The sequence below is a fragment of the Calonectris borealis genome, chromosome 8 (genome assembly GCF_964195595.1).
Source record: "Calonectris borealis chromosome 8, bCalBor7.hap1.2, whole genome shotgun sequence".
Classification (NCBI taxonomy): Eukaryota; Metazoa; Chordata; class Aves; order Procellariiformes; family Procellariidae; genus Calonectris; species Calonectris borealis.
The window spans coordinates 22124279-22138095 of NC_134319.1; the positions used below are offsets into that span (position 1 = coordinate 22124279).

Here is a 13817-nt window from a genome sequence, read left to right on the forward strand (position 1 = left end):
CTCAGCAAATCAAAACATCCTAATGAGGGAAAGATTCTGATAATGGACGTTACTGTAATCAATTTACCAACTGTTTGCTTAGCTAAGCCCATTAGGCTTGCTCCAAATGTCCTCACACAGTGAAAACTCCTGTAAGTTAACAAGGTTGCATAAGGACTAGTGAACTGATTGTACTGCCAAGTCAGGACCCCTCGCCCCCCCAGATTTGCATCACAGACTGCAATCTCAACATTGTAGAACCTCTCCCCCCTTTAAGGAGGAAGTCCTGTTCAATAAGTTAGAAGTATTTTTATATTTGTATTACCAGTTTTATTTGTGAATTAAGTAGTTCTTTATAGACACATGGGTTATTACGAATAATTTACATTTTAACCAATCTGAACTACAGATATATATGTATATATACTCAACACTACATGCAAACAACATTATTATTAAAAAAAAAAAAGAAAACTTGAGCATTTTACATCTAGTCCAACAAAAGGGGAATTAGGTGCCTTGATAATGAAGTAAGATGAAAGAACTATGAACGTGAAACAGAATTTCCTTTAGCCTGCTCCTTTTAAGTCTTATGCAACTTTTCTCCACATAACTACACATTTGAAGACCTAACATAACAAAAACTTGGAACACTTAAAGTTTTAGAAATATAATACAGGACATATCTAAACATACAAAGCTGACCACGATGCGTAAAACAATAGACGACAAACCAAAAAATGGACAAAAAATTAAAGATGATTCCAAGTTCTTGCTTCTTAAACTCAGACAGCAGGCAGCATACTTTAAATATCACTCAAACATACATACTTTTCACAAACTAAAATAATGTGAAGCATTAAACATGATAATGGGATAGCTTTAGTCAATTATTTCAATACTTTTTTCAGGCAGATTAATGCCTACTATATACACAGATTCCAAAGAATTCCCAACCATCATTTGTTTTTGGAACAAACATTTTCCTTTTGTGTGTAGAGTAAGCAAAAAAGCAGCAATTTCATACTTTAAATTTTAGTTACTGTTAATTTAATTTCAGTAATTCAGCAAAGGCTATACCCATTTCTCAATCTAATCATTATGGAACATTACAGTATACAGAAATCCTACAAATGCTTTTAAGTTTTGTGAATAGCTATACGTTATAGTGTGCCTATTGCAGCCAACATCTACTCTATAGATTTGTGTTGTAAATTAAGTTTCTCCACAGTTTATTCCTCTCCTGACGTCACCCTCTTTCTTGAACATTTATGAAGCATTTCCTATAGCTGTATGAATTTCAGATATGTACCGAGTCACCCATATCTTCTTGCTTGTAAAACAAAACAGTTATTCATCATGAATTACAGAGATTTAAGAAAAGCAATTATCCCTAAAACTTGTTTGATATTAGAAATATTCAGCTTAGGATAATAAATTTTTAAATGGACATTTTCAGACTAAGCAAATTTATTCTCACGATTTCCAAGTTTTCTGAAAATTGCAATAGAGGGGCTGGGGGGAAGAATACTGGCTACAATAAAGTAACACAACTCTAAAAAGAGTTTAATATATATTCAAATGTTTAGTACACCTCTAGTTTATATATTTTTCTCCTTAACCAATGTAACTGCAGGAACTTCAGGGAGTTCCAAAGACAAGGTCCAAAACAACTACATGGTTGTCACTGACTTCAGTAAAAACCCTTTCCCTTCCTTTGAGTGTGGGAAATGGCAGACAAAGATCATGCAACTATTCTGGACCAGATGTATACACACCTTCTGTGCCTGCGATTTCCTCTGTACACAGCCCAGTTCACAGGTGCAACATGGGCATATTTTAAAGGTTCTCTGCAGCAATATAGCTTGAGATAACTGTCTACTACCAGCAGATAAAGGTGTGTATGTTACAAAACAAAGTCCTAAAAGCATCTAGAGTCATGCAGAGTATCTATTCTTAAGTTGTAAGAAGGCTGGCAGAACAATGAATGACATCTGTTAGCTTTCTGTGACATCATTAGGGAAATATTTTGGATGTATTTTCATTACTGGAATCCCCATATAATGCATCCTTATTAAAAGAGCTCAAAATGTGCTTAATCTATGTGGCTATAAAAAAAATATTATATATTTGGGACTAATAGCACCTCAAGAAGCAGCTCAACAAGTGTTGAAAGAAAACACAGATTCTGTGGGTCAGCTGAAAGACCTTGGATCGTATCCTGGGGGAAGGCTGGGAAAGCATGAAAGAGGTCCAAGAAGCCAGAAAGGCTACAAGAAAACAATAGACTTATGTAATGCACTGAAATTGCAAGGATATTCATCCTGCATGTTTTTCACATACAGCGTACAGGTTTGGATGTACATACCTTACATATGAACACTGGGTTTTACTTGAATTAAAATGTGTTTCCACTATGTTTTAAGTTGTGGGATACTGTATATTCTAACTTATTTTAGGTGAACCAAACACATTCAACTCATTATTAAATGTACAAACCTCATAGTGTTCATATTCATCCACATCAAATGTCTTAAAGTCAAAAAATCCATGCTGCAAGGCCTAAAAGGCAACAAGGTGTCAGTTTATTCTGGAATATGATATATAATCTCATTTTATAATGCTGTTTTTGAGAATCAAAATTAAATCACTAAATATTTGTGCTTTTAGCTTATTGAAGCCTCTATGTTAAGACAACGTTACATTTTGCACAGATTAACAACACAGACAACAAAAACTCCAACAATGTCACTAAAGCAAGTCAGGCTCATTACTTCCCCTTCAAAGACATTACGATGGGACATAAAGTTGTTGTATACCACTTAAATCGTAAAATTGATTCTCCCCAGCCCACTATGTATGTTTTTTTCTGTAAGGCAGATGACAAATTAAAAAGCAATTCCCTTTTTGTCATACACTCATTCAATGATTTCTATGCTGAATACATTTTCATGCAGTTGGACATAACAAAGTATAGAACATTAAGAGTTTATTGATTTTCTATACTTTATATGATGCTCCGATTTTATCACCATAATACCCAGGAAAATGACATATACAGAATACAGTACTGTGTATAACCTGTATTTTATTATTGGTTTTTAATATATATTCCACTAATAGAATGAAGTTCACTACGTTAGACAGTATTTATTACAGGATTGAAAGAAGTCAAGTTTTGTATTTTATTACTGTACTATTATTAAATATGCCAATTTTGTACTAAAGATTTGTGTATAATACCATATTAAAAACAATCCTACGAATAAGGAATTCATAGCCCAAATTTATTCCAAGGAATAGGTAGGAGACAGTTCTGCAGCATATATTCATACTGAATCTACTGCATTCTGCGAAGTATAGATACTACACAACATTTTCTGATTAAGGTGTGATAAAAAACACACCACAGATCTATGATTTAAAAAATAATAATCATCAGTCTGCCATTATTTGCTACATATAGAGCAGCTTTTTTAAGACAAAACAAAAACAGCTTTGTCATAGACAACATAGGCTCAATGACTGGACCTGTCATGAAACCTAAGATACCAAGACATTTGTCCGAACAGCTGATTTTGAAAAAATGTATTTCATTTAAGCATGGTTGGCTGGCTGCACTCCAGAATTTGTAGGCCCCCTGAATTACATGTATATGATATATGTGCACGCAAACACCAAATTTACCCAGGTAGACTAAGATTTTACTTTAGATTAAGGCATATAGTTTCTGCTTAAAGTATTTTTACCTCTGTAGGTGCACTGGACAAAAATTCAATAATAAATTTTATGGGAACAAAGGAGGAAAAACTGATCCTCAAAGTCCTTTTAACATGTTTGTTGCAGATAAATTACAGTGACTGCACCGACTGCTTCACAGAGCTTCAGGATCTGTAGAATGCCACACAAATTGGAGTCTTGCTGTTAACTGACAGCTCCTTTCCCACCCCCACAGAACTAAAAATATTAAGCTTGAGCTCTCTTTTTTCAATTTTTAAGAAACACTTGTTTTGCCATACTTTTAAGAACTACAAATAGTCTACAAAGTATCTGTACAGAACTGTTCATATAGCCTGCTCCCTTCATCAAGATCACTGGGAAATGACAAACGAAATTTAATCTTTGCTTATAGTATGAAGTATATACTATAACACAAGGTTGCTAATTAAGATGTGACATAACATTTTTAAAAAAAGCAATATTGGAGCTTAATATTCCCCAGGACCAGGACTGTTGAAAGTGACACATCAAAACACTAGTAAGATACATAAATTTTAATTCTTTTTAAACAATTCTGAAAAGAATTAGTGTCAAACACTGAACTAAGTTTTTTGGGGGAAATTTGGGGCCAAGTACGTGCAAAAACTGCTCAGATTAAATCACAGTATACCTAGGTGTCTGTCTCGCTTGACTTTATCAACCTATGTTATTCCCTTTTACCAATGGTTATAAATGATCTGTTAGCAGATCTAGTGCACTGCCTTCCACTGTTGAGTTAAGAACTGCCCCCAGCCAGGCCTGGTGCGTTTGCACGTTCCAATTCATAAGGTGAAGTTCAGAAAGCTGTCAAAGGCCAGGCCAGCCAGGTAAAAGTGTAACCTTCTTCCATTGTCACTACTCAAACACAGTCCGCAGTAACTTAGGCTTCATGACAGCATACTACTCATTCACACGCATTTTGCTTTGAAAACAGATTTTCTAATTTTAACAGTATTTTCCTTCACGTTTTAAAAGTCAATTTAAATCTGTTTTGCTAAGGAAAAGTGTTATTACCTTATTTATTCCCTGTAAACAGTCCAAAATCGTAAGATTGTACGTGCAGTTCCCAAATGAAGCATCCCTATAGATTTAAAAAAAATGAATTTAATATACACAGAATTATTTTAAGAACTTGGGGAAAGGCTGCACACAACAGAGTATATTCAAGTTATTCAATCCCCCCTGGGAAATCTGAATTTAAGTTCAAAGACGATATCTTTTTAGAAGCTTGTTCATGCTAAAGCACTCGCCTACCAAAGATGTAGCTCAGTGCAAATGCAGTTAGATACTGCAAATTATTTTAAGTGCATATTTTACGTCATCTAACTATATGCCCTTTACCAAATTATTTGTGCTGTCCTGGAACAGGAAGGAAGCTCTGCATCCTCTCTCAATTGTGTAAGGATAGTAGCAAATAAAGCAAAACTTGCTTTAACCATTATTCAAGCCTTAGTTGAGTTATCCTACCTAACAAGGAAAGGCAAATAGACTACTAGTTTGGATTTCATTTACAGGCTCTCATTTTGATGCCTGATTACAAATGTGATTAAAAATTATCCAGATATAATTAAATTTAAAATTACTTGACCTCAGTTCTGCCACTATGAAAATAACAATTTCTCTTTAAAAGATGACAGGATACCCTAAAGCAATACATATTCAAGTAGTAAGAGACATCAACATAAAAATAAATAACACCACCGAAAAAATAACAGCAACAAATGTATTGTGGAAAAAAGAAAAAGTACTTTTCAAAGTCTGCTTCAGACCAGTTTGCATTTTAACAAAATTCTGCCTGGGCAGATTATTTCCTAATCACTCATTAAAGAAATCTTTTATAGTTTTACTCTAAGCTATCTTATCCAGAATGCTAAGAGCTGCAATTTATCAGAATAGTAAAATTTTAGGTTTCAGCCAGATACATCTTTAATCTACAATTGATTCAAAATTTCAAACTTTCATTGAAAACTTTCCTTTTTTGATAGTCTACTTGCTAGAAGTAGTATGAATTTTGTTATATTGATATGCTCCTTCAATCCCAAGTACTTTAAGAGTAGAATATTCTCACCCATTCTTTAAGAGCACAGTAAGTATAGCAGTTTTGAGCAAGCAGTGTTCATAAAAAATGTATTTAAGAAAATTAAAAGCTACAATTTTGGTAGTGTCATATTACAGGCAGGTTACTCTGGAAAAGCTTTCAAGTTATTAGATTATTAAAAAATACTTAGCCACGATGTTTTAGAATGGAAACTTTAAAGTGTGAATAAACCTTCAATATCCAAACCCAAAAAAGAAGTTTTTCAAAATGAAAAGCCGTGAAGTATTTTCATTACATTAGATATGTAGAACATACCAAAGCTGTAAAATATAAACTTTACAGACTATACATTTTTGACAGGGGAAAGTTGGATAACACATCATTTTAGCACAAAAGCATTTTAGCAAACAAAAAGGTCTTCCAAGCAAAAAATCTTAAGGCCCTAACGGGAACACATACATAGCAGAAAATCTCTAAAAGCTGTAACAGTTTTCTGAAGGGGCTGACAGAAACAACAAAACCTAAAATAATGCAAACCACAAGATTAAGTATTTAGAGAAAAACGAGTGGAAGATTGATTGTAGCAGACATGTTCTATATTACATGTTATTTTGCTATAACAAGAATATAATTTTTACTTTATCTATATGTCTGTAACTACTACTTCAATTGATAAGGCATCTGATACTGCAGTACATGAAAAAAATACTGGGAAAAAAGCCACGTAATCCATTAATAAGCACTATGAAAGCGAGACAGAGAAGGGAGAGGAAAGAGGGAGGAAGGACATTGAACTTGACCTAGATGTACAAGATAAGCCTATCACAATTCCAGACGTACAGTATTCTTAGCTACGGTTCCCACAGACAGCTATTACCAGTGGAGTGCACATGGATGCTGGCAGCTAACATGTATTGCCTACATCATCCGCGTCTCAAATGTCTCATTTCTGTTGTTGTGCACCTAACCGTGAAAGTAGGTGTACTCTGACTGGAGAAAACAGCTCTGCTGACACTTACCATCCACACACAGTGAAATAATAGAAAGACTGAAAGCCAGGAAATTCCGAATAGGCAAAGTTTTGGAATAAATAACAAATAAATAACAAATAAAATAGAAAAAATAAATAAATAACAATAAATAATAAAATAATAATAATAAAATAAATAATAATAATAAAAAAATTAAAATAAATAAAATAAATAACAAATAAAACGCTAACCCCAAATTCCCAGAAACTCAAAGAATAGCAGCATTCTAATGTTTTTTTGAAGAAATGCAACACACTGAGTTAACATCTGAAAAAGTCACACCCCATCTATCTTTTGGGGCAGAATGCGATAATGTAATGAAACCATAAACAAACACTAGATATGAATGACAGTACAGCATGGTAGTGAAATAACACCTGGAAGTGGTGGCTTAATATCACCTAATGCTTCAAGGGAAAGCATGATGTTTGATGAACCATGGCAGCGTATTATATCAGACCTTGCCATAATATCTCTCTCTCTCTCTCTGCCCCTCAAGTATCTTCTGGTAAGAAAACACAAGCAAATCATAAAAGTTCCTTCTATCATAATTTGGAAAACAAGAAAATGGAACGAAATCTATGCACTTTTTTTTCCTTAAAGCCACAGCCATTTTCATTTTAGCACTCCCAGTCCTTTTCAGGGTAAATCCAGGAATATATATATTTTTCTTTTCTAGTTTCCAAAAGCACAACTGCCTGATTAAATCAATTCCATATGCAACCCCCTTTCTGAAACTTTACTGGTTTATGCTCCAGAATTTTAAGCTAAGCTATCTACAGGTATTAAATTTTAGGTGTAAAAACAAAGAAATTCATCTGGCAGAAGTTTTACATATAATCCATGAGGACTCTGCATGCTGGATCCATTGATATAGTAGAGAGATCTCTGAAGTACAGGTAAGGCAAGTGCTTGTGGACTCACTAGTAGAAGATGAAACCCAAGTTACCCGAACACACAGCAAGCAACAAAATGCACTTTACAGAGCTGTTTTAAATATTAAAACAATATAAAAAACTAGTTTATTTATGAAGCAAAGTCAAACTGTACTTATGAAGTGACTTTTTTTAAATTCAATCTTCCTATCAAATAGATAATTTCGTATTATTCCAGAGAAGTGTTAGTATTCCTTTAGAGTTTAGTCAAAGAGCATTTTGCAGACGTATTAGAGGATAGATGCTTAATGCCAATCTTACTGCCAACTACATGTCTAGAAAGGCCTTGAAATACTCAAAAGGCAAAGATTAAGAGCTGATTGTGACCTGATTTCCTGCATGTTTTAATAAATTACTCGAGTCAAATATCTATGTTTAGAGGGAGTTGTCTATGGTATTTTAAGTCACTAATTATTTTGGTTCTTTCTTTGTTAAAAGCAAAACCAAAACAAGTCTTTCCCCCAGTCACCTAGGAGACTTCCTCCAGGCTGAGGCTGAGTTATCAAGTTCTTTTTCTAGCCCAGAGAAATCAGTCAGAAGTCATGTCAAGTCATTAAGAAGCTTTGTAAATATTTAAAAAACAAATTTGATCTTATTTTCTGAATCCTCCTGAATTAATGCATTTACTGGAGAAAACTAAATAAGTAAAAACTAATGCAGAACAGCTAGTTCAATTTCACCATTCTTTGTGTCAACCCGTCTTCCTTCCTACTGATGTATAGATTTCCAGACTATGGATAAAAATATTGGATACTGATAGAACTAGTACTAACCTTTACAAAAATCCTGTCAGAAATACAGCTATTCTCATACCACATTGACTTGAGAAGTCAATTAAATAGCGCTAGATCCACCAGCATGCATTTTCTTTCTACCAATGACAGATATATTTCAATGGTTTAGAGCAATAATTAATAATACTAATTTTAGCTTGCATAAAATGCAATAGATTCTGAATGGGCCACACTTTGTACCACAGTAAAACCAAATGCAAACACTAACAGTTATGAGGAAGAGCACTGTAAAGAAAAAATACCTTTACTAACCTTGAAGAAACATATAATTTTAGATTAAATTAAAATTAATTCCAGACATTCTTCCTATTTAAACTTATTCTTCTCCTTTGTCCACTGTACACACTCAGCATCCTATCTTACAGAGAACTAATGCATGTGCTTACATTTAAGACAGTAGTAATTTAACTTACCAGGACTACTTATGCATATACAAAAACATTTAAGTGTTTTTACTGGTGGAAACCAAGCTATTTGGATTTCAAATGTTATACCCTTTTGTTCAACTCAGAAGTATTTAAAAAAGCACTGAAGAGAAAGAAGACATAATTTCATCTCAGAATAATAGAACAGAGCACATACAGCATCTCCTGCACACTTTTACAGTGTGGGTGCTCCGATTTCTGTTGCTGATCATGTTTCATTATAGTATTCTTCCAGTCTTTTATGGCCAAATGCATAACCACCTTGATTTTCAAACAGTGTTTTACCAACTATTACCTGATAGTACCGTATCTGCTTTCAAAATGAGAAAAATGTGCATATTTCTGAGATACAGATGTGGTATGAATCTGAGCCGGCATTACAGAGCTGCAAATCCCACATCTGATTTCACAGTTATTGTAGCTGACCTCAATACTGCATAACGCTTTGCTTTCCCTTCCACCAAACCTCTAAACACTGTCAATAACAAAAGAATTTGTTTCCCCAGGACTTGCCAATAAAGAAACAAACCCCAAAAGCTACAAACTAAAATCTAGCTCTGAAATTCATGTCATATCTAGAGACTGAACACAATAGTACTAAAATGTATTTATTTCTCCTTAATGTAAAGTCAATACAGAGTAGTTTGAGGCAAAAATCTAAAACTTGGTTTCACAATAGGAAACTGGTATTTACGATGATTCAAAATGGTGTTAGCACCTTTTTTTTAAATGGAATTGAGAAGATACAGTACAAGATTTTCAAGAGCCTAGAGTGTCACCAAGCGACAGTGAATCAGCCAAAAATAAGATGAAAGTGTCTCAAAGACAGTAGTGCCTTATCCTCCTGCTTTGTCTTTAGTTTTTCTACTCTAAAAACAAAACCAAAATATTTCCATGTGTCTTGTAAGAGAGATATTCCAATTTCCTTCCACCCCTGAACAATATTTGCTTTAAATGAAATACCAGCTGAAGATCTAAGCCGATTAAGGCTTTTTGAGGTCACTGAGCTAGATGAAGGTAGATCAGTTTCCCAGTGATCACTTCATGTAAACATACCTCAGTACTCCGTAAAGAATCTGACAATCCCACAGCTTCTACCTATTGAAAGTTGTCTTATTTTTTTTTCCAAATAGAAGACACTTCAGATATCAAATTAACAAACTTGTTAAATAGTCCAGCTGTAACACTTAACTGATCATTGCTCACTGATAAACTCTTGCACTTGAAACTATTCAAATGGAGATGACCTATACTACAGAAGTTATATAATAACTAAGTTCCGGACTCCAAGAATAAATTCAAGTCAATAAGTACTGAATACCAATGATTAATATCTCAAATTATTTCTTTCCTAGACCTTAGAATAGGAGGGAAGAGGTAAGACATTTGGGCTATGTTTTTCATTCTACGTAAGAGTCGTTTTAGTCCTTTTCAAGACACTAAAGATGTGGAAGGGGTGCAAACTTTCTCATAGCACCAACTTGTTTCTTCACAGTATAGCTTGATGCTAAGCAGATATACTACCTAAGGCAGTGCTACTGCTTCCAGCACAGGTTCATTTGCTTGAGCCTCTGTATCATCCTATATTTTGCACCAGAGATGTCTCAAATGTTTTGGAATGGACAGGGGGAGAAAATAATCTCAAAGGCCTTGGAAAACCAGGGAAGGAGGAATAAATTATTTCTTCCCCATTCCCAGCTAATCTAGATTGTCCCACTGCAGGCCCTCATCAGATCTACTTGCCCTTCTCTCAGCCCCAGTAATTCTTAAGCTCCTTATGTATCTATTCTAGCCTCTTCCTATGAATTCAAATCCCAAATATCCCCTCCCTATCAGACTCCCCATTTCTTACCTAGCCTCCTATCTTATCAGAATCCTTCAGTTTATTTCCTCACTCCTTTTCATCTCACCTCCCGTGCAGCTAGATTACACAAGCCTTTTTTCCCAGCACGACAAACTATACCGCGGGTAACAGAATCTGTTTAGGCTCTAATCCAGTGCCAAGACCTGACATAGTCCAAAGCAGCTCCAAAAGAAACTTAAGTGCTTTCCAGCCTGTGGTGGTGCATTCATACCCCGCTTCTTCCCTGGGCCACTTGTTGATCTGGGCCGCCTGTTGATCTCAGAAATTTCCATGAAACCTCGGCCTTGGTGTATTGAGTCTGGCAGTTGAGCGCTCCTTGACTGTATCAGAAACTCTGCACAGCTGAGGCTGGGAACATCCTCCTACTGTCTGGCCCGGGTGTCCAGCAGAACAACACCGAAACCTTGAGAATTCTTTAGTAATTACCACCTGGGACTGTGGCCAGGATGGAAATTTACGGATGACTAAAGCCAACCATCTTGCGAACCTATAAACGGTGGTCCTGAGTGAGGCCCTTTGAGCTCTCCTGGACCGCAGCAGCTGCACCCAGCATCTCCCTCTGAGTGGGACACCTCTCAGAGCTTGCGATCTTTCAGGCCTGCGATATTCGGAGGACCACTGGGTCCTGGGTGAGTCCCTTTCGAAGCTCAACCCTTCGCCCGTTGAGAGGGAATGCCTAGACATTCGACGTGAATATTTCTTCACTGAAATCAAGGGGAATTTTTAACAGGTATACCTTCTGTATATTTTTATATATATATATGTTTCTCTGTGTGTGTGAACTAATAGTAAGCATAATCTGTAACTAAGTTGTGATTGTAGTAGACTTACTAACCTATTTTGCAAATATTGAATAGTTAATGATTAGGCGTTACTAAAGTTTGTTAATGATTAGTTGATAACTAAGTGTTGCTAAATTGTGAATGAAACCTAGACTGTCCCTGAAATATAAACCCTTAGATGATTTTCCCTTGTATGTTTCACCCATGTAATAAGTAATAGAGTGAACCTTGCCATCGAATTCTATTAGGTTGCACCTTTATAAATCTCTATTAAAATCACTTTCTGCTAATTTCTTTGACGGTGATTCTTTAAGCGGCCTCTAAACCACTCTCTCGCGACACAGCCCTATGCCATATAAGAAAGAATGCTCAAGAAATCAAGATGTTTAATTCTTCTAGCAAAAGCTCATAACACTGTATTCCTTCTAGAAACAGCAAGGCTCCGCTCAAGATTACCTCCCTCCCATCCTCTAAAATAGCCAAAGCTTTGCATTTAAAAAAAAAAAAAACCAAAACCAAAACCTAAAAACACAGCCACACCACAGAAAACCCACCACAAAAAAAACACAGCCTCCCAAAAAAGCTTTAGTTTTAGCCAATCACTTATCTCCTGGCAACCCAGGGCTTGAAACACACAAAGACTGCAGAGGAGTTACATATCAGAAGACTGCCTACTCTATACATTTATTGCCCTCTTCTCCTGAAACTGACAAATGGAATGAAGCGATTATACTTTTGTAATCATTTTGACAACTCAGACTGCAAAAACTGAGTAGTCCCTTTGCTGGACATTGCCTTCTTCAATGTTTTCAGTTAGTATTCTCTCCCCTGGGAAACATGAAATACTCTTTGTATATAATATAAAGCTATCTTCAGAAAATCTTGCTGTTTCTTGTATTTTTTGACCCCTTCTGATCCAGAGTAGCTAACTATTTTTGACCCAGCTGATCCCAGAGTAGCTAACTATTCTATTTTGGAATAGAATTTTATGAACTCAAACTCACGAGGATTTGCTTTGAATAATTATTTAAAAATTAAAATGAAATTGTTTCATGTCATTAAATTTGTTACTGTGGTTCTTATCAGCCTCACAATAAATCACAGAGCCAATTACTTTCACTACTCCCTACCAGTCAAGCAGAAATAGCATTTTTTATTATTATTACTACTATTGTCATCATGATCATCATAAGGAATTGGTTGCAAGGCAAAGGTCTGTAGCCTTTGGTTTGAACAAATAGGGTCATATAAGACTGTTCTGCAAACACACTATTCCTCCCAAGTTTTCTGTCTTACAATTTTGGGATCTGACAACTACGGTTCTTCACTTTGTCAGAATGTCTTTTCCACACACTTTAATCTTTACTTTGGTGGGGGAGAAAGGAACCTAAAGACATAGCAAATACTATAATTCCAAACTAAATTTTTTTAATTGGTGAACAAGATACAGCTATTCTCAGGTAACATACATCCCCCACTACTAAGAGAGTTTTGCTTTTTAAGTAAGTTTTGAATAAACTAAGCTTAAGATTCTGAAAAATTTAAGTCACTTTAGTATTAAAAGCTCTTATATGAAAGAAATACTCCTGCCGAATTTGCACCACTGAGAATTTGATATGAAAGGGAGAATTGGGTTTTTTTAGACTCCACTAAAATGCTACATAGTAATCCCCAGAACGAAGGGAAATATTGCAGGGAAATATTTCACTTGTTGCTTCCCCAAAATGATAAGGAGACAGAAGAATGTACTGACACTGTTTCTGTGCTCAGAAGAATAGAGTTTGCTTAAAAGAACTTCTTGTAGCAATCTTCCAATAGCTGAACTGTCTGTAAATGGAAAGGACTAATGTAATTATTTCAAACTGGGAGAAGATCAGGAACCAAAGAATCTAAAAGGTGGAGAAAACTATACATTATTATTTGTTTAACTTTGATCATCAATCCTGTATTTTATATAGAATTTAGAGATGTTAAAAAACACTGATATGTTTAAAATAACTGATTTTTTAATGCATTGTACCAAGTATCTTTTATAATTAGCTGAAAAAAATATGGACATCAACAGCTCAGTAAACTTCTTGGGCTTTGGAGAGCTATTGACAACCAGGTGAATCTATAAACTCTCTATATAAAAGCCTATAAAAGCTGTCACTGATTTGATACCTTTTTTAAGAATGTGTTCGATGGTTTAAGATTTCAAAGTCAACCTG

General features: G+C 35.0%; 1 protein-coding gene across 1 annotated transcript in view; it reads right to left on the minus strand.

The window, feature by feature from the left end:
* CDC14A (cell division cycle 14A) overlaps positions 1 to 13817 on the minus strand; it is a 69483-nt gene that overhangs the window by 25362 nt on the left and 30304 nt on the right. Inside the window, 2 exon segments of the mRNA XM_075156419.1 lie at positions 2479 to 2541; positions 4753 to 4819. Coding sequence (XP_075012520.1) covers positions 2479 to 2541; positions 4753 to 4819 — 130 coding nt within the window.